The sequence below is a fragment of the Chelon labrosus genome (assembly GCF_963514085.1).
Source record: "Chelon labrosus genome assembly, chromosome: 23".
Classification (NCBI taxonomy): Eukaryota; Metazoa; Chordata; class Actinopteri; order Mugiliformes; family Mugilidae; genus Chelon; species Chelon labrosus.
The window spans coordinates 13,337,912-13,357,016 of NC_140356.1; the positions used below are offsets into that span (position 1 = coordinate 13,337,912).

The 19,105-nt window shown below is 43.6% G+C and overlaps 1 protein-coding gene across 1 annotated transcript in view; it reads left to right on the forward strand.

Moving 5' to 3' along the window:
• Positions 1 to 19,105, forward strand: part of iqsec3a (IQ motif and Sec7 domain ArfGEF 3a) — a gene marked incomplete at its 5' end in the record, with an annotated part of 100,712 nt that overhangs the window by 11,994 nt on the left and 69,613 nt on the right. Inside the window, one exon of the mRNA XM_084573426.1 lies at positions 8,886 to 8,966. Within this exon, the coding sequence (XP_084429552.1) occupies positions 8,886 to 8,966 (81 nt within the window). The remainder of the gene's footprint in view (positions 1 to 8,885; positions 8,967 to 19,105) is intronic.

Below are 19,105 nucleotides of genomic sequence, written 5' to 3' on the forward strand. Positions count from 1 at the left end.
TCCTGTTCCTTGTTTGCTGTTCTGCTCTGAATAATTCAGGAAGTGTTTGTCAATTAAATCAGTGTAGGGATTTTTCTTGCAAAAGGAAACATGCATTCCCTCGCTTTTTGTTCTATGTGATCTTTGCCACTAAAAGCCCAGAGATCTGTCCCAGTGTGGCATCAAATTTGGATAACGTACAACATATTTTATTTCTTTCACTAACTTGTCAGGTGAAATAAATCCAGCTCGGGAGCTCTCTCTTGACAAGCGAACGCCAGAAAGTGGTTCGCTCCTGTTCTTCCCCCTCCGGGCTCAGCTCTTTCATTCTGTGCTGTTTTCGCCTCTTCCATCAAAAGCCTCCTCTAAAAGTTTTATTGAAGAGGGACCAACGGTTGGGAGTTAAGATGAAAAGGAGTGTAAAATGTTGCGGGCCTAGAAAACTCCTTTGATTTTTTTTGAGTGATGACATCAAAATCTAGACATTTACTATTGGTATTTTGGATAGAGTACTTTATTTTTTCTTGTACAGAACTCACAGATCTGCTGAAAATAGTCCCAAACTGTAGGTTTACATTTATCCGAATGTCTTTAACAAACATAATGAACTTCAGTTCCACCAGCCTACATCATTGTCAGAGCAGTCCATCAGGGACGTTTGGGGCCCATAATAATGAGAAAAGGGACCTCTAGATGGCAAAACGTTGGCATGTTTTGCAATGACAACCTGGACAGATTGGAAGCCAGCCCAAACTTCCTTTGTCTACAATATTTTTGTGGCAGAAAGTTGGTCTGGAGTAACTCTTGTCAGGAAGGCTTTAGGATGTCCATTGATGGACAGAAGAGTAAAAGTAATGTATTCATACGGATCATCTGAGTGCCAGTGCTATCTTTCTTCTCTGTATTGGTTGAAACATCCCAAAATGAAATCCAGTTGGTGTGTTACTAGACTCATATTCTGAGAAGAATTTAGTCTGGCTAAGCGTTTGAAGGCACTACAGTGCATTGACAATACTCTACAAACCCCCATAGTGGCTGCCTGCCTTCTATCTACTATATGAACAATTTCTGTTTTTTAAGACATTTTTCGCATAATTCTCCCTAGGACCAACACGGATCATTTCGGTTTCAAGGTTGTCATAATCCTGAGGTTGAGATTGGACTTGCTGTCAAAGGTTTGTAGCAGAATCACCACAATGAGTCAGGGAGAGAGTGTGAATATAAAGCTCGGATGCTGCATCTGGCACAGTCAGTTTTTTTTAAGGGATTGAATCGGGACAAAATGTTTTTTCCTCCTCCTTTGTTGGCTTCCTCCTGGGAAAATTGGTCTTGCGTCCATCTCTAGCTCTCTCGCTTACAGGAGGCGAGCTAAGCCGCTTGGGACTGCCCGGTATATAGTCTGTGCTGACGTAAACCTTCCAGGGAAGCTTTTTTTTTTCTTCTTTCAGCTCGCCATGCGTAAGAGAATTTATACAGCAGGCATTTAGGACAGAAATATCAGGTGCATGTGTGTAAGCTAAGCCTGAACGCCCTACACACTTCCAGCCTGTAAAACACTGCAATAAATTAGCACTTTCAACGACTACCAATTTGCGAAATGGAAGTGAAATATTGCAAAAACACATTTCTCTCTCTTTTTTTTTATTATTTAACATGATCAAAGTGCTTCCAATAATACTCCCAGGAGATGGTCTGACTTGTGATGTGCGTATAATATATTAGCCGAGCTAGATTAATTTCAGGGATGATCTCAATGCTGATTACTTTCCCTTTTATCTGGGCTCAAACCTGTTTTCGGTTTCGGTTTCTTTTGAAGCTATCTTACTGATGCTAGGCGGAAGTGTTTTCCTTTCTCCTTTTGAGTTAGACTCACAATTTGACCCTGACTTTAAAATGCTTTTATTCCACGATGAAATGTGGAAATAGAATAATGGAAACCAATCTCCCTTTGAATGAACACCCATGCAAAGTAAAAAGCCTCCACTACTGTTCATCCTGTTTTCATATGAATATAAGTGGCCTTTAATGGAACAACTACATGTCGTTTCAGCGAGCGAGATGCTTTTTTCTGACTGCCAGGAAAAATTCTGCGAAAACTCGATCAATTATTGCAAACTTTGAATCCGTCTCACTTCCTCTCGCCAACCACCCATGCTTCAAAGTGTGTCATTTTATTTTTTATTTTTTATTTTCTCGCCTTGAGCCGAGTCGAATCAGCCGGAGAGCTATTGACACAGTAAAGCTGAATTCAACACCGGGAGGAGCGCATCGACAAACACATTAGACACGAGAAGTTAAAACAAAATACAATGAAGCCGCCGTGCGACAAATTGCAGTCTCCCTCGCGCTGAGCCAGTGTGTGGAGGAGCTTATAAAAGCTTATAGATTTTTTATAGGTGGTATTAGTGAGCTTAGGCCACGAGGGGAACTGAGTCAGTGGTGTGGAAGATCAGGAAGCAGGTCATGCGAGTTCAGTTTAATCTTCGGCACCCGCATTGATCAAACAGACCGTTCGAGGGTGGTGTGTGTGTGTGTGTGTGTGTATGAAACTGGAGGCAAGGATTTGTACAAATTTTCCTGATTCAAATGCGCGCAGAAGAATTCACGTTGACGTCTTTGAGTGCGCCCGGACATGGGAATAAGTGGATTGTCGTCACAAAGAGTGGGAAGGAAGAAAGATATTAAGAGATTAATTAGGAAGTTATAGCTCCCAGTGTCCACAGATGAGTACAAGTTGTCTCGAGCATGAGCAGATTCATGAAACAGGACACGATAGTTGAATTTTCTCCGTTTTCTGCTATCTACGTTGCACAGCCGTGTCTTTAAAGGCCCCCCCTCCTCCGTAAAACGAAACGGCTCTAAAAAGCTTGCAAGCTGTTTTTGACTGGAAAGATGGAGCCGATAGTGAAACTGAGCAGCAAGAGATTTCTGAAGTAATGGAGGGAAAATGAAGAGGAGCCAGAGATCAAAGCAGAAACAGATAGATGGTTAGGATGAGTAAAAGGGAAGGTGTTTTAAAAGATAAAAAGACTTCACCCTCATTCCGTCCCATATTACCTTCCTGTGAGGTGTTTTTGGCGGAAATCAGTGACTCAAACGCCCTCGAGGCCACAGCTCGGTTCGACTCTGCGTGGATGTACTTCAGATATGACTGTGCGTCGCCTACATGCGTGTCATTGTCACAGGCCACAAACCCCGCCACACACACACTGCGCGTCCTCGTATATAATAATGTTCATTGATTAAACAGGGCTGCTGACTCAGACGGATTGGAGCGTTTGAGGCTACGCCGTCTTTATTCATAAAGGGAACGGTCAGCACAAAGTGTCGAGGGCACCAGGGGATGATGAATGAATGTAAAATTCACGAGACACAAAATCACAGAATGAGGATTTTATTGGGAGGAAAGTAGGGAGGATGCAGAAACAGTTACGCAAGTGTTGTACGTGGACTAAACTAAATTAGATGAAACCATTTTTTGTGAGCCAGGTGGATATTTGACTCGGTTTGCAAACTTTATGCTAAGCTAATATGCTTCCTTTCGTTTCATATTAAGTATATAAAAGATTGCTTTAGATGTTTTCATCTAAAGAGGTTGCACACCAAGTCCAACTATCATATGAACATTTTGCATATTTAAAAACAACCCCACGTTTTGTCAGTTGTCTTTTCAGAACAATCTTCAATCTTTCAATCGATAAAAGCTATTGATACCATTAGTCTCTGAGCAGAGCATGAAGAGCTTGGGCAAGGTCTTTGACAGTCTGAGACCAGGTGGGAGCAGGCCATGGACCATAAGGTCACCTGGATGGATCTCCGTCAAAGTGAGCCACACTGCATCACCTTCCTGATTCGGACTTGTGGGGCACTCACTTCACAAAGCCCTTAGTGCACCGGGCATTACAGGAACAGCAAGGAGCAGAGCCATCAAGAAGCAGAGGAGAAAGCCTTGAGATGGCTCTGGATCCAGAGAGGAGAACCATGGGGGCAAGCGAGCGCTACCTCAACACAAGCCGTGGTCTGATCAGGGCTTGTGTTAGCTGGGTTGCCTGGGAGATGGTGTCATACCATACTACACATTGGCAAATTGGCTTCTGACAAACCATGTAGGCATGTTGCCAGCTGTTGTACAGGATCATTTCATTTATTTAGTTAGTTTTTTTGATGGCTTGAAGTCTCGATATAGACTTGGAAGGATTGGGGCAATTGCCGCCTCTTTTATCGGCTTAACTTGTGCTTGTGGTCCTGACGTTTTCCAAGGTTGGTATGGTTAGCTAGTTTTTAGAAAACCACGAAATGTTCCTCACTAATCTAGTTTAGCGTGCAAGGTATTTCTATCGGATGATTTTTATAAAACTGCACATAATATATTGAGACAACTTAAACTCCAGTTTAGACTATGAATGATGTATGTCCAAGGGCCAAAGTCTCACCGCTCAAGTGTCGTCTTGGTAATACCCTCGGGCAGTTATGTTGGGGCAACAAGACGAGCTTCTTGACCATCTGAATGAACTGGAAAGGCAATAACTGCAATTTTAATTGTCAGTAGGACAAAAAACACAACTTAAATCTACTTAAAATGTTTTGAGACTTTGCTCCAAAGTAAGGTTTTAAAAAACTTCACATGCACAAGGTTTCATGACCAGAGCCTCGATCACAACAGATCACTTGAATAAATGCTTGTTCATTCACATTATTGATACAGTAAGCCAAGGAAAACAATAAGTACAATAATTGAACGTTACAGTGGGCTTGCATCAGTGCAACAAAAGAATTGGCTTCCTGTTTCCTGGTTAGAAAAGCAGACGATCTGCTTTCTCAGGGAAGGGGAGGAATGTCATACAGCTGCTATCCTTGTTATTGTTCCCCCCCTCAGATTTCTATTAAGGTTCTTTGGTTTGCCTTTCTTTTATAGCATCTCTGATCCCTCATAATTTCTCCTGCATAAAAAGAACCCCTGCTTTCACCCACAAATTTACAACCGTATTAAAATCGCATCGCTGATTGAACCTGCCTCATGTGACTCACCTGCAGAGCACACGCCCGTTATCTGTGCGGGCAAGTGACTCCGCTGTTGCAGCTCTCCCGCTAATCTGAGTCCCCTCAGAGACCGCCTGTGTTCTGGACCTATTAAAAACACGGCGGCAGCGGTGACATGCTCGTTAAGGCGAACACAATTAGAGGAGCCTTCGACAATGGGAATTAATTTGCTCTCAAGCCCTCCCCGTGTCGTCGGTTATTGTCGCTGTCAAATACTTCGCCCCAAAACCTCCATTCCATGCTCTCTCCCCTCTTCTGTTTTCTGACTTTAGTGAGCAAAAGCAGCTCAAAGGGAGACTAAACAATCTGTGCTTTCATGGGTGAGCCATTTTGGGATAAACCTTTGGAGTTTAAAAAGTCAGACAGAGGGAATGGGGGGAGGTCCTCCTGCAGCCATGCTCTTGAAGGAGGTTTATAAGAAGTATTGTGCATCTTGTGTTTTCTGCAAGTGATCATAAGACAACAAAAGTCTGAGAAGACGTCTTCTATTCGTCCTTCCCCACGCGCCAATGTCCAAGGATGGGGCGTTGCAAGTGACAAGCTGCTGCTCCGTTTCCTGCCTACATCTTCTGACAGCAAGAATAATCGAGCAAATTCCTCTTTTGCACGACACGCCGCGCCTCCAGGACCCGCAACGAGGCGGCGGGGAGTCGAGGAGAGTGATGGAGAATCGGTGTAAAAGGGACAGAAGGAGAGAGGTGAAGAATTGGGCCGGAGTGATGATACTGAAGGAAGAGGTGGATGAAGGCCAAGAATGTGAAAAATGTGAAGTCGCATCCACTTTGAAAGAGTGAGCAAACTGAGAAGGAGGGGGAAGAAAATGCACTCATGGCTTTCTCACATGCACATTAAAATTTTATATCCTCGCTCTCTCCTTGCTACATTTCCGTATCACCTGTGCCTCTCCATCCAGAGAACGTTCCGGTGAAATATGGTGATGTCTTTAAATAAGGGCATTATTAGTAGACCTGCTGCAGTCACTCTTCCCCCAAACTCGTAAATTTGACTCATTTCTCGTCTGCCAGAATATGATAAACTGCTGAAAGCTTTGCAAGTTCATGGCAAGTGACCGGAAAGACAAAAACTGCAAGGTCAGAGGAGCAGCTTTTTAACGAAAAATTTAAAACTCTGGCAGTATTTTACCACCACGCTGTAAAGAAACAAAAAATGAGAGAGCCTATTAAGTTTAACTCTATTACAGACATTGCATCAGTATGGAAGTCCATTGCTGTCATGCCGGAAAAAGAAAAACAGATTGGTAGAAATAAGGAAAAGGTTATTGAATATAGCTGTAGACGATCCCCGTGCACTCATCTTTCAGCCCAGAGACCAGACTAATGTTGTTTTCCCCAGAAACCAGCTTTGATGAAAACTGGGTTGTAGCTCATTGTACACTTATCCACAAGAGGAAACAAGTGTCTTAACATCGTTTTGTTAGCGGGTTATTAGTTCCAGAAGGCCGAAGACCAACTTATCCACGAGTACCACCAACACTGATGAGGCTTAACATTATGACCACCTTCCTAATACTGTGTAGGCCTCCTTTGAGCCTTCTGACTCATCAGAGAATGGACATGGGCCTTTTGAGGGTGTCCTGTGGTGTCTGGCAACAGGATGTTGTTAGTGGGGGCCTTTGGGTCCAATGGGTTGAGGGGAGGGGCCTCTGTGGATCAGTGCATCCCACAGATACTTGATCAGTTTGGGATCTAGTGGATTCAGAGGCCAGATCAACACCTTGTGCTGTTTTTTCATGTGTTTTTAGTAGTTTCTAAATCAATCAGGCTGCATCCTGCTGGGGATGGCTGCTGCCATCAAGGAGTGTCATTGATATGGGGTGGGGGTGCCTGGTCTGGTGGTGCCTGGTCCATGCGATTACTAGTTCCAAATGTTTCCCAGCAGAACATTGAATTGTCACAATATGGTCAATGTTATATTCTTCTCCTGTCAGTGGTTTTAATGTTGTGGCTGACTGGTGTAAGTTATCATGTCATGAACTGAAATTATTAGTCAGACTATTCTACACACAAAGAATTGACATATTTCACAGTTGTCAAACGTTTAATTGAGAAACAATGATTGGTTTAACTGGTAAATGATCAACAGATGAATCAGTAATGAAACATAACTTTGTGTGTGTCTCTCTCTGTGGTGACGAAACACTTAGCCTCTCTCTATCTGCATATCTGCTTTTAAATCAGGCACGCATACTTCAAAAGCAACACAGTGCACATTTCCCTTCATCTTCATCTTTTATTCATTTATTTTTTTTCTCCCCCCAAATTCCACTTTTTATCAAATTTCATGACGATGATGAGAGTTCAGAAGATGAAATGCAGACGCGCTTTTCAGACTACAAAGACATTGCACTTTACGCTGACATCGAAGATGACCTGAAGAGTTTTCTTTTAAAATAAACGAAGCTGTGAACGCGTTAACTGGTTATCATGGAAACTTCTGGAGTTTGCCGACAAGTGTTCAGATCAGATTCACAAAGCTCGCACAGAATCGCACAAACCTGTCTTGAATTGCTTCTGTATGACAAATCTGAGTCGATGCCCCCTAGAATTATCACGTTTTTTTTTTTTTGTTGCTCTGTTTGTGCGCAGGATTCGCAAAAAAAAGAAGAAGCAGAACATCTAATCCTGCTTTCAAATATTTGTATCAGCATTAGCATGCCTCAATGAAAAGGAAGAAAAACCGACATGTTGATTTGTATTAATATTCCACATCAAAGCAAAACTAAATCTAGCAATCATCAGTGGCAGCTGGGACTCCTTGAGAATTTAATGAGTACTCTTGCCAACATGCGAACCGTGTTTGCCCAACTTTGGCTTGAGATGACTTGAGTGTTTGTGGGTCTGCTGTTAATCATGCAACAAAGCTTTCGGTGGCTCAGATTCAGGCCACTATTTTCTTACGACTGCCAGCCTCTCCAACGCTTGCGCGGTGATTTCACGCTCGGGTATAATCCTTAAAGTCTCTCTGTAAGTAAACTCTGTAGGGACACTTGAGTCTTTGTTGAGGAAGGTAGCGATTTACCCTGAAATGTGGAGACATTTCAGGCTGTGGTCGGAAACAGAAAAGGTGTGTAGGCGGGAAACTAATGAGGAGAGAAGCTAAAATGGAAAATCGACGGTGGGCAGATGAGTAATTGCAGACATGGGCAGGACCCCGATTCTGAGTTTTGATGATGCAAGGACATCACTTTTTTCTCTGGCCTTTGGGGGATGAAAAACAACCTTATACAACATTTTTTATAAATGTTGCTTTCTGATATACCTGCACAAGACTGTCTGGTTAAGGCCAACAGTCATGTTTGGGACTAATGGCAGAATTTTTGATGTTCCTTGGCAACTAAAATCAGAAACATGTAAAAGGTTCTTCATGGGGAAAGGGGTCAAGGACGAGCTTCCATGAAATATTAAAGTGAAAGATAGTTGAAGTGATATCATATAAAATGTTGGCTATATAAACATAGTCAAACACTCTGTGGTTTCACCCATAGGATTCCTGATTCCTGATTTTGAAGCTCAGTGTGGTGGCTCTGAACGTTGCCATCTCTAATTCAAAAATGGGCAAAGAGGTCACTTAAGCTACCAAACCCTTAATCATACATAACTTGAAGCCTTGATACGATTAAGATTTACCTCTGTACAGATGTTTTTTGTTGGGCATCGTAACATGAAGGTCGTCTGGTATTGTCTCATTTTTGGTGCCAGCCTCAAGTGGCCATTCAATGAACTGCAGTTTTTACCACTTCCCCATTGGAAATCCAATGCCTTACAAGCCCTTAAGCATCTAATTAATATTGCTGAAGTACATTATAACATCCTTATGATCTTCTTTTCCTACTTTTCTTCACACAGCAACCAAACAGTGCTCCACCAGTTCTGCTGCCCGGCCCCCGAGGCCCCCGAGGGAGAGACCTCGACCGCCTGTGTCCCCAGGTAAGACGACTGCATCCTTGTAACATCTGCACAAACTTTTTTTTTTTTTTTTTTTTGGTTTACTTTGAACAACTTGATTTCTCTTGTCTGTAAGTCTTTAGTCGCAGACGCTTACCATGCATCCTGTTAACAGCAGAGTTGCAGTAGCTACAGCAGTAGTCAACACAACTGCCCCAGCAGTGGTATCTAAGTTGAAGTGGTTGGAAATGCTTCAGGTTATTTGAGGGACAAACTAAAATGTTACCCCTCCCCCAACCAAAAGTAGTCTTAACATCTTAAACTAGAGAGGGAGTCACTCCACATGGTTTTAATAGTCCTTTGTGACAACAGCTTGGGTTTTGGGTTTTTATTCAGGTTGAGATTGTTTCCTGAGTGAATCTTGGATACACTGATTTGTGTTAGCGCTGTGCTTGCCAGTGGAACACAGTAATAAAACCCAAGTCAGTAACGTCAAGATCCCATTTCATGGACTGTGGTCAAGTTTTGAACAACTGGGGAAGATATTCCTTTGGGCTTGGCAGGCGATGCGCAGCAATGACGCTGTCATTTTTCTGTGTCAGATTAGCACATAGTGATATGTGAGTGCCAATTTCCTGGCCAACTGTTGCAAAGGCTTATTTAGGGTACTGTGGGACATAGACGCCATAGCCTACGCGCGTAACCTACGCCGATGCGATACTTATGCGCTCGTCAGTCTGGCCTGCTCTGTAAAAACACCACCACCAGTGGGGTTAATTTTTCCTTCTACTTCCTGCTTCACTTTCAACAATGGCGACCAAAACTTTTACGGAAATGTCGCCGAACTCGAGTAATACAAATGTTTCTATCTCCGAACCTCCTCAGTTAACCTTTCCTCAATGTGTTCCATCTTTATTGATCCAAAACAATCAATTAGAAAATTGCAGAGATAGAGAAGCAGAGAAGCAGATATAAAAGCAGAAATAAGCTGCTACCAAGTGGACCAATCACAGCTCTTGCGGTCTGTAGTTAGATTTCTGGGGAGGTGCATGTCAGCTACGGTGATAGGGCGTCAAATTGATGCAGAAGCCTAAACCGCCGTATGAAAAGTACGAAAAATAGAACAATAATTATCTGATTCAATCGCTGAACTTTTCTTTGACTATTAGCTGGCCAGGTAGCTTCAGCGGAGAAAATGATTGGTATTCAGCAATGAATGGAGAATCTACAAAATATAGAATTAGATAATTAATGGCTCTGGGGGTGTTATCTTTCCCCTTTGAGGAGAATTGACAGCACAACATTGTTGTTTGCCTCCTGCTTTTTATATCTGAATCCTGCCACTGGGGTTTCACTGAAAATTACGGCATTCATCTAGCCAAGGCGCATCAATAGCAATTAAGCCATCTGCAAACAAAATGGTTTGTTTGTTGTGGACTCGACGTTTTGCTGCATTGTCTGAGGTTGGCGGAAAATAGCAGATAAGGGTATTGATGGCAAACGGTGGGCCCCCGCAGCGCCGGGGACAATAAGTGGCAGACGGCTGAGGGACCAAGAAGCACCTACGCAAGTTTAAACGCCGCAGAGGATTGTGTGGTACGAAACCTGCCAGATGGGTCGAAGAAGCGGAAGATTTTCTAGCTTTGTTCAGAACAGAAAGCCATTTATCAGTCAGACACCTGGCGACTAGCTCAAAACCCACGTCTCCTACAGAGTCTGTTGTCACAAACGTCGGTGCACGCCTTTATTAAGTACAGAGCATCTATAGGCGGCGGTTTAAAAATACCCGAGAGTGACTGTCGTAAGAGGAAAGCTCGGGGGGAAATTGGAAAGGCGGACAAGAAAAATAAAAAATAAGACAAGAATCGATCGGAGTTCAGCAGCGTGAACTTTGCTTGATGGAAGGCGGCGTGTTTTGTGATTGCTTTGTGCTTAGGGACCATTAGCTACAGGTACAACACAAAGTGCACAACAGAAGGTCTTACTTGCTAACTTGTCAACTCCTCTGACTCCTTAAAAAAAAAAAAAAAAGCAACCTGTCAATCTCTGAAGCAAACCACTTCAAAGCAGGACTCTCTGGGGGCGAGATAAAAAAAAAGCAGCTTGTGGTTTTGTCCTTTCTTTTCCTTCTCGTTTTGATCTCTATTTTTTTTATTTTATTTTTTTTAGAAGCTGTACTCTGTTGTTTCTGTACTTCCGCATTGTTGTCAGTGATTTGTTGATCGTTTTCCTCACGTGGCATCACCACACCGCAGCGGCACAACTCCACACGGCACCCACGCCCCATCGCATCCATCCGTCATCCATGCTCACTTCATTCGGGCTTGTCTCTCCACTGTGGTCACGTTTGAAAGGATACAACCATGTGTAACTGAACTTTTAACTATGTGTGTACGACCAGCCATAATGCATTGATGTGTAGGGAAACCGGCGAGCCTTCTTGTTGACACATGTAATGCATCTGTGTCCATGTGAAAAAAAAAAAAAAAGTTCTTATCATGTTTGCATGCTTTGGCTTGGCAGTGATCAGAACATAGCTCCCTGTCTATCCGTGAGAGTGTGTGTGTGTGTGTGTGTGTGTGTTTATGCACATGTGCCGGTGTGTCACTACGGTGCACATGGCATACAACAGGTGATCTACATACTGCAGGAAAACACACACCACCACTGTGCAGCAGATGATCAGCAGGGAGATCCATAATGATAGACTGGCCATATAGAGTGGGGCGTGTCATGCCACGTTTACTGACCCCTGGGATTTTTTACGTTTATTTTTCCTTATTTACAACTTTTTAACCACAGGTTTGACGCATGTTATTATTTTTAATACATTTATATAAGTGCATAATTTGTCATTTTAATAGGAACAAACTTAAATTAATGATTTCTGCAACTTCTATCAGGGGATAATCATAAAATTTTGCTTGTAAAATTTCCAAAAATTCTTTGGAAAAAATAGGACATGTAGTGGATTCAGTGAGTTAAACTGTGGGCAAGTTGAGCTTTATTTGTTTAGCTATTTGTGTATTTTGGTAAATTTCTGGACCCAAAGACCCCCACTAACAACATCCTGTTTCCAGGGGGAAGGCCCATGTCCATTCTCTGATGAGTCACAACTGTTTTGGAGGCACAAGGGAGACCTACACAATATTAGGAAGGTGGTCATAATGTTCTACCTGATTGGTGGGCATCACAGATTATATTATCCTCAGAAAGCATGCATTGCACTAAAAATATGTGTGACATTACACAGATTTGACCGAGTTATGACCCCGAGAGGGAACGCAACCAGCGAACCCTGCAAACAAGCGAGAGAGTGGATTCTGTCGTCGTTCATGATTGAGTGCTTCCACACAAAAACAAGGCCTCATTAACGTACCAAAAAAAGAAGCATCTTTAAGCTCTGCCCGCACTGCAGAATGGAAGGAAGCCTTGTTTCACTCACCGAACCTGACAGAGTGCAGTCATTGATATTTCATTTGCGCTGTTCTTTCTGCTGAGAGTAATTCCAGCCCCTGTGACGCAGGGGTCAGCTCAGAAAGCAACAACAACCCAGCGTCCTCATTTGAAGCTCTTGATTTGTACGTGTCCACACCTGGGGGGTTTTATCCGATTAGGAAGCAGGAAGCGGGCAGGGATTAATATCGCGGCGTATGTGGGACCATTTAAATGAGCAGAAAGTGGGAAGTTGCAAACCGAAAAGAGCAGCAAGGATTTTACTGTCACATATAATGAGGACCCCAAGGAGGCTGGAAACACATCGCCACGGCGTGGTCACTTTTGACAGGGTTTCCGGAGAGCATAGGAGATTTGCAGCCGGGGTCACCTAGCCAGATCTATAATCACCCGCGGAAGGCGCTGATTGTGCGGGATGGCCGCAGCCGTTCAATTAGCAGCCGCGAGCCATCTTCTGCTGCACTGTGCTCAACTCGCACTCTCAGAGATCTGGCCGTTACTTTCGCACTTCCATAGGGGACCGTAGGTTTAACTTTCTGCTCTGCAGCAGAACTGAGAAGTGCTGCGGTCAACACACAGAGCCCCAGAAACCTAATAAATGGAAGGAAAATGTTATTCCAGCGCAGAGAAAAAAGGCACAACTGTAAATAATGACTCTCAGGAAGACGCCTGGTGGAGGAGCTGCAAGTAGAATTATTACCTCTAAAATACTGTTGTTTTTTTTGTGTGTGTGTGTATGCAAAAGCCTTCTGTCCAGCTTTTCGTGCAGTCAGTGCAATTGATGGAGATTTAAGCCTGTAGCTTGATTTGAATTGCAGCACATTGCAAGGGCCACTAAATCAGCTCGGTAACACTTCCAGTGCGCAAATTTACGTCCACACTATTGATGCCACTGTGTGAAGTTATCTTGAGAGTTTGGGATCGCATCCAACTCATTTTTCAGGGAGTCTCGAACGCTGCGCACTCCTGCTTTAGAAGTCCATCTCTTTCTTCTTTTCTTTTGCAGACGCTGTGAACCGCAGTGTTGTTTTATCAGCAAACAACCGACGTACAGTGTATATGAGATATATTGGCAGCTCGTTAGCTGAGAGGTGTTACTACCAGGATATCAGCGAGAGGGCAGCTACTTTCACATCTCGCTAAAATAAATAGCTGATAAATTGCAGACCAGGGTTGATTACAGTTGTCGCTTGGAACTTGGATAGTGAGCGGTGCAATATCTGGCATGCGTAGAGCACGACGCAGCAGAAAGGCCCCGGAGAAAAGGCACACGGCCAGACTCCATACAAACAACAGACTGAAAATACTAAATATTAATTCCTGCTAATTCCTAATGAAGCATGGCGACAAGGTGAATCCAGGTGGCAGCCTTTATTGTACTTCACCGGAAAAATAAAAACGATTGAAATATCACACCGTCGTTCCAACGGAGCCCGCGGAGATTCACACAAATTTTGCACACCGAGTTCTAAAGTCACGGCGTTCCGAAAAGTCACCGTGCTTCCTGAGCAAAAACGCTTTAAAAAAAAAAAAAAAAAAAAAAATAGACTTGCAGATCGGTTTCGCTCTGCCGCTTCCTGGGCTGACAAGGCCTTTAGAGGAGGAACAGCAGGAGCGGTGTGTAGATTTGCAGATTTAGCCTTGGCAAGCGGTTGGCTTCTGCAATTTTAAAAACTCGTGCCGCTCGAAGGAAGGGTGGGGTGGGGATGATGAGCGGAGTAAAACCCTGGCAGTGAATAATCAGCTTCCCCTACAGAAAACCTGCAGCCTACAAGATGTAAGGGAGAATATTTATGAGTGCCAGTTCGTCTTTAGATGCTTTCGATCACAAAGAAACGCACCTGATTGGCGACAACAATACAGTATGCATTCTATAAATAGGAGCACATTTCTGCAATGGCTTCACAGACGTTGGAGAAAAGAACAAGACACCGTCGTTAATCTAAGACTTGTAGTGCACATACGTGTTGCAGTACATCCCGATTTCCATAAAACAACTTGCAGCTGAGTTTTCGTACTTGCAGCTTCGCTGAACTCAAGGCAGACACAGAATGATACATGTATGCTTTTAAGGGCCATGTTTGAAATAGTTTTAAAGGTCTAGGCTCTTCAAATAGGTGTTTAAGTCTGCTCTAAAGCTGAAACAAAAACCAAGTTTCCTATCTAAGCTCTTAAAACTGAACCAGACGAGAGGGAGAAGCACCCCTAAACCCTTGTGTATCTAGAGGAAAAATTACGGGGGTATGAAAAGAACAAACAAATGTGCACAAAAGCTCTCGTCCAAACACTGCTAACTATCAGATTCCCAAAGACAAACGGACACCAAGGTGCCACAGCTGCCTTGAATAGCTGGTGAACGAGGCTTTTAAGCAGGTGTTCTTATCATGGCAGCGGTCCGATTGGTGGCTGCTGACACTCCGGACATTGGGCGAATGAGTGAAAGTTGGAGGCAGGTCAGGGGGTGAACCAGGAAGTCGGTCGAGTATGCTAATCCAGGACATGGAGTTGTCATGAACAGACAGGTTAGACGCACTCAGGCAGAGATACTTGAGATCATGAGTTAATTATTGTGTCATCACGAGAAAAACTAACAGATTCCCCCCATTTTCAGTCGCAGTTTAGTTTGGTAAAGGCACAGGTGTCAAACATATGGCCCGCGGGCCAAAAACAGCCCGCAAGGGGGTCTAATCTGGCCCACAGCATGAATTTGCAAAGCGTGAAAATTAGATAGAAGACGGCGATCTTTCAATGAAAATAACTTCTATCCCAACTGTTCACTTATGGATTCGACCCCGCAGTCAAGACAGCGAAGACAGTGAAGGCTGAAATTGGACGTGATCAAATGAACCAGACACCGGTTCTCCCTAATTATCCCGTAATCTCATTTTTTTTTCTCTCCTGATAAATGATCTCATTATCTCAAGAAATCTGCCTTTTGTTTTCTCAAGATAAATCAACTTGTTATCGTGGAGAAAACCAGCTTCGTTATCTCCAGATAATTAACTTGTGATTTTTGAGATAATGACATTTCTAACAAACGCAATCACAGCCGGTCTCAGCTTCTATATTTTACAATATGTCTTCTTCTTCAAAACTAATGTCACATGTCAGCTGAGTCATCCCGGGCCAGTAATAATGGAGCTAATAGGACAGTATAAACACACACTTTTTATTTTGAGAGGGGGTTAAAAATAAACTGACCAGTCAGCCTTTGGCAGATGACAGCACACATTTTTGGCACGAGTCGGAAAGACTCGACACGGTGTGCTCACCGTCTAAAGCCCCTTCACTGCAAACGCGTTCTACACCAACACCTTAATGAGGTATCCTTCGCTAATTAGCTCGCACAATCTGCCATTAGCCTCGTCACAGAGGAGAGCGCTTCCTGAAGTTTCATCTTGGCGAGCGCATTAAAATGAATTTATGAAGTTCATCCTGAGGGTCATGGATTGTTTCTTGAGCATAAGCCCATCCAAAAGTTAAAAGTGGGTTTTGTAGCTAAAATTGAACCTTTGCAATTACGGTAAATTAGTGGTCATCTGCTCTTTTAAAGTGCCAGTTTAGTTGCAGTTTGCGTCCCTGCGTTTTATGATGGGCTATAAAGGCCGCTAAAGTGGAGGAGGGGAAAGGGGGAGCATATGACTTTAGAGAAATATAAAAAGAAGGACAACACATTTGGACCGTTGATCCGATTTAAGAGTCGTAATTTTTATCTGCGCTCTCAAAAGCGCCCTTGAAAAAAAGACGAATGGCGAGGCGACACCTTGGAAGGTTGCAGCGGGGAGAGTTATGATGTTCCTGCAGTAAATTAATTCACCTCTGACCGTGGCACAGGTAGACAGCTGTGTCGTCTCGCCAAGACACCAGTTTTTTTTTGTAATTAATCTGTAGAATTAATCATAAACTGCACTAATTAGTGGAGTTGTGGCTGCCAAATGGAAAGGTGAGGTGAGTAAGGACACAGCTGGAAATACGTTGGCACTTGGGGTTGAAACCGGCACAGATCCTGTCTGGACTGCAGGGACCGTGATGCATCGAGGCAGACGGATGAAGTGATGGGATGATTGATCCGATCCTTTGGAGGACGTTCAGGGTCACGTTAGGAAAGTACGCCTGGAGGTGTTTTTCTTTAAGTCTTGACACACGTGCGTTAAAGTGTGAGACCACCCCTGCTTTTTGTCCTCACACCAGCGGACACCCGGCTTTAGTCTCACCTGTGCAGCTGCAAATTAAATTTCACAAGTGGCCTCCTCGACCGCGGATTCCTTCACGTCCTCGCGCCATAATTTAATATTTGTCCGCGCCTCGCTCCGTCTCTGCCTCTCTCTCGAGCGTCGCACGCCGCGGCCGCTGCCTCAGCTGGAGAGAGTGACCTTGTCGACTGGCTGTTCTGTCGTCATGGGAACACAGGGCGCAGCAGAAACACACGGCGTAGCATCCAGATACCGCCGGGATTAAATCTCCCTCTCTCGACGTTTCCATTTCCCTGTCTTTTTCGCTGTCGTCTTCCCATTGGCTCAAAGGGTTTGCCTCTTAGCCAAGCGGAAGAGCACTGTCGGTGGCGTTATCCTTGGGGGTCCATCCATTCAGCTGTTGGTTTTGTTTTAGCTTAGTCCTCTTTAAACACATCCTCTGGGACTCGACTAGCTTAAATTCACTCAAAAATTGAAACAGCATTGTGAATGAATGAAAGGAGCTTTAAAGAGTGCAAGTGCTTGGAGTAATTTCTAATTTAAGTGATGCTCTGACTAATTTATTTCCGCCCTAAGGCTTGTGCTAGCACAGAACAGTGACACCAGATCTGCTCGTGCAGCTGCGTGAGACGTCATGCATCGGTTTGTTTCTTTTAATGCCCGAGGAGACAAAGTGTACACGAAGAAGACCGCGGCACTTTTCATGATTTTTCAGCTGCATTTCTGCGCGGCGTCATGCCACCGCCGTCTTCAGAGGAGCAGTGCTACGGCGGCGAGTGCTGAGCGCTCTGATCTGAGAGCATCTCCTCCTCTCCTCTCTTCGTTCTGCAGCTTATCTCGGCGCTGTGAAGCAAGCGCGGGCTTTCATTGCAGAGGAGATTTAATAAAAGCGCAACGTTTTGATGAAGTCGCTGCAGCGTCTCCTCGTGCGCGCCGGCATCTGCTGCGCGGATGGGCTTTTCAAAATGCCTGCGCTTCTCAGCCGTCTTTTAAGTTTCAGCAGCTGTATAAATGTCACGGCCTGGTCCTTAGATCTGCTTTGACACGTGTGAACTGCGGGGAAAGGCAGAATCTTGAGAGTAATGTCATAGATTAGCAATTTTTAAAAGAGTACTCCAAAAGATATGAAAATCATTTCATGAGTCATAAGGAGTACACATACAAAACTGTTGTATAATGTCTTTTATAGTTCTGGAAAATATTTCTTAAGACAAAGAAATAACAGAATAATCGTCATAAGTTTTTACCTGGGAGAAATTATCGTTGTAGGTTACTACTCCACCGTATTTATTTGATATAAGGAAAAAAAAAGGAAAAAAAAAAACGTCTGATAAACATATTAAACACAAATTATTCACATCTTTATCATGTGCATCCTTCTGAAGCAACTTGTTTCATGTATCACACAGGATTCACTAAGAGCAGTTTTGAAGCTCAACATGGGTAGCTCTGGGAGGTCGCCATCTTGGCAGTCCCTGACTCTGCCAGCTTTGAGCTAATTCAGAAATTTGGAGCTGATGAGCAAGGCTGACTCACAGGCAGACATTTAGCAACAGTGCCCTTAAGCATGCATAACCCTACATCTTGATATCATTTTTAAATGAATGAGCAAATTAAGAATTCACTTCCTGTATACAGGCAACCAAGACACACCAGGCCATAAAACCTGTTAGGTTGTGATAAAGTTGGGCATTTTAACATGGCTACTTCTAGCTAGCAACCTGCGAGGCCACGCACCTCTTATTTAAAGCAGCAACAGGTCTAAATTATTCATAATATTCAAAGGATCTCTATAATTGAATGGGTTATTTAAAATTCGCCCTGTACAGTGATAGTTACTGAAAAAAGTTAGCTATAGAGATTTGTAGCGGGTTGTAATTGTGTTTCTGGTGTAAAGTTGGGCATTTTAACATTTAGGTCTATGGGGGTTGACCTTAGACTGTATTTAAATATGAACAATGTGTCCCCACTTCCTTGCATCGGCCAAACTGACGCTATTTTCCCGGGGATGTGGGCAGCGCCATCTTGTGGCAACTGGTGGCGCGAAACTTATCCAAAAAATTGACGCTTGAACATTCATCAACGTTATATTAACTACGTAAAATGACAGAAACAATCATTGAAAAAAAATTATTTGACCTGTACTTTAGTGTTTTAGTTCGGCCCAAGTCCCACCCACTAACATGGAGGAGGTGGAGCTTATGACCTATACTGCAGCCAGCCACCAGGGGGAGCTCTACTTGCTTTGGCTTCGCTCTTTATACTGTCTATGGGGGTTGACCATCAATTGAAGTTCGCCCCCTGTGGCCAATTGTGGTACTTCTGCATTGTCCGTTTTTTGTGGCCCTGGAGATTTTGCTCAGATGTCCATGAGTTGTCCTCTGTAGGACTAACAGGAATTAAGTGCAAACAGTAGTGAAAAGAATCTCAAACAGCTACAACAGTGAAATATATAGCCTGTATATGGCAATATGTATAGCATTAGTATGTCAGTCAAGTTGTGTTGCAGGAATTAGACTGAAAATATACAGT